Raw genomic sequence first — 1,928 nt, 5'->3', positions numbered from 1 at the left:
GGGAAAGAGACCCAATGCTACTCACACATCTGCTCAGCTCCGAGGTCAGGGATGCCAAGAACTGTGCCACCTCCTCAGCATACGGGTACTTGTCCTTAGCCTCAGTGAGAAGAACATCTTTCACGATGATCTCCACAATCCTCTTCATCATGTAGCAGCGGTTGTTTTCCTATGTATGCAAATAAGAGGTCACATTAAATCATGGCAAGAGATCAACGAGTGCTGCAGAAGGTTGCAAAGAGCAGCCTCCTGGTGCAAGACTTACCCTGATGTTAATGTAGAGCTGCTGCCCAATGAGCCTGTTGTCTGTGTCCTGGTCTGAGACCCTGGCCTGAGAAGAAAAAAAAAGGAAATGTCAGGAAAGATGGGAACCTTACCTAAAAATTAATGATACACCCTAAGGTTTTAAACAATAATAGTGTAGGGAGTGGATACCATAGACAGCTTGTTACTGGTCGATAAGCCTGGACATTTGTCTATTTCTCCCCTTAACCGGGTAAGATTCAATGTCAGTATCACTGGGAAATAAATAAGCAGAAGTATGAAATCCTGTCCCCCTCCTAAACATCAGATGCCATAGCGGTTACGATGACTAAACCAGATGCCGCAGGTGGCCGACCTCACGGCGGCCCACAGCGCTGCTGGGAGGTGCTGCAGCACTCAGTGGCGTACACCGGGGGACCCAGCCACGGTAAGAGCAGAGCCGAGGAACCCGCCCCAGCGGACCACTGTAAGATGCCTGAGGAGCTGCCTGGCCACGGCCGGAGTCACAGGCAGGCCCAGCTCCAGATGAACTGGGCAAATAGAGAAATTTAAGCTCATGTTTCACGGTTGTCCACATCTAGCAGCAGCTGCTCAAGAGAAGCTGTGCTGTGCCGGGGGCTGCCTCTCCCCTGGGGAGCCAGAGGAGGAGAGGCAGCAGCTTCCCCCGGCTACACAACCAGCGGGAAACAGACCCGCGCCACCTACCCAAGCTCTGCCTTACTGCAAATGCACATTTTTTCTGGAGAAAGGCGTGAGAGAGAGAGAGGAATGCTGAAGGTCAGAAGCCAGAGCACCGGCAGAAGAGGTGGTCCTCAGATCCCACCTTGAAGGACACATGGGTTACTGTACCATTTTAGCCAAGGTGTAGGTACGATTCCTGATGTAGGGCTGCTGGAAGTTGACCTTCCTGAGCCTGCAGGCATGATGAGTGGTAGAAGCCACCCCTACCCCCCTCAGGGGCAGAGGGCTTGTGAGGAGAAGAGGGAGACAGCAACAGCAGCAGAAGAAGACCCATCCTGAGAAGCTGACGGTCAAGGTCCGCAGTGAGGCCATGGCTCACGATCCAAAGTCGTCTTTCCCAGCAGGTTGCAGCTACAGCACTCAGCCCTGATGAGAGAGAGTAGCGTTAGCATCAGGCAGAGTGGGCAAGGCAAAGTGGGAGAGGCACGAAGGCTGCAAGCCTTACCTTTGCTGTGATTCTCGATGTGCTCTGCAGGAGGTAAGGTGCACCTTATATAGGGCCACCAACATCTCTCTCAGCTTTTTTTTTTCGGGGGTACTGGTGGTGAAATAAAAATGACATCAGCAAGTCTCTTACTTTCCAGTATCCTCTTCTGAGAACTACCTAACCACTACAAAACCCACAAATACAACTTCAAGGCCATTGTACTCTTTAGTTTCTTATAAAATAAACCCAAATTTTAATGCAGGACAAAGCGGGGGCTTTTAGTGGGGCAGGAATCCTGAATTCTTTTTGCATAAAAATATTTGGTAAGTTTAGGGGTTTGCGCCTCCTGTCCTGATTGTCACACACTAATTGGTTTGGCCATTTGATGGCAGATAATGTAACTTCTATGGACTTTTGTTCACCTTCTGTAGTAAAAACCTGGTGTTCTGCTGCTGCTGACCAGTATACAGAGGTGGTCAGAGACTGCACCAGACCC

At 50.4% G+C, this 1,928-nt stretch overlaps 1 protein-coding gene across 1 annotated transcript in view; it reads right to left on the bottom strand.

The window, feature by feature from the left end:
* The window catches only part of IL22 (interleukin 22), a 2,262-nt gene extending 945 nt beyond the window's left edge, over nucleotides 1-1,317 (bottom strand). The window contains exons 1-3 of the mRNA XM_010134529.1: nucleotides 1,114-1,317; nucleotides 266-331; nucleotides 26-169 (exon numbers count right to left, since the gene is read on the bottom strand). Coding sequence (XP_010132831.1) covers nucleotides 26-169; nucleotides 266-331; nucleotides 1,114-1,317 — 414 coding nt within the window. The remainder of the gene's footprint in view (nucleotides 1-25; nucleotides 170-265; nucleotides 332-1,113) is intronic.
* Nucleotides 1,318-1,928: the final 611 nt, after the last annotated feature.

Source organism: Buceros rhinoceros, unplaced genomic scaffold (genome assembly GCF_000710305.1).
Source record: "Buceros rhinoceros silvestris isolate BGI_N320 unplaced genomic scaffold, ASM71030v1 scaffold8494, whole genome shotgun sequence".
Lineage (NCBI taxonomy): Eukaryota > Metazoa > Chordata > Aves > Bucerotiformes > Bucerotidae > Buceros > Buceros rhinoceros.
Note: the sequence above shows the minus strand (reverse complement) of the source record. Positions and strands in the feature narration are given on the sequence as shown.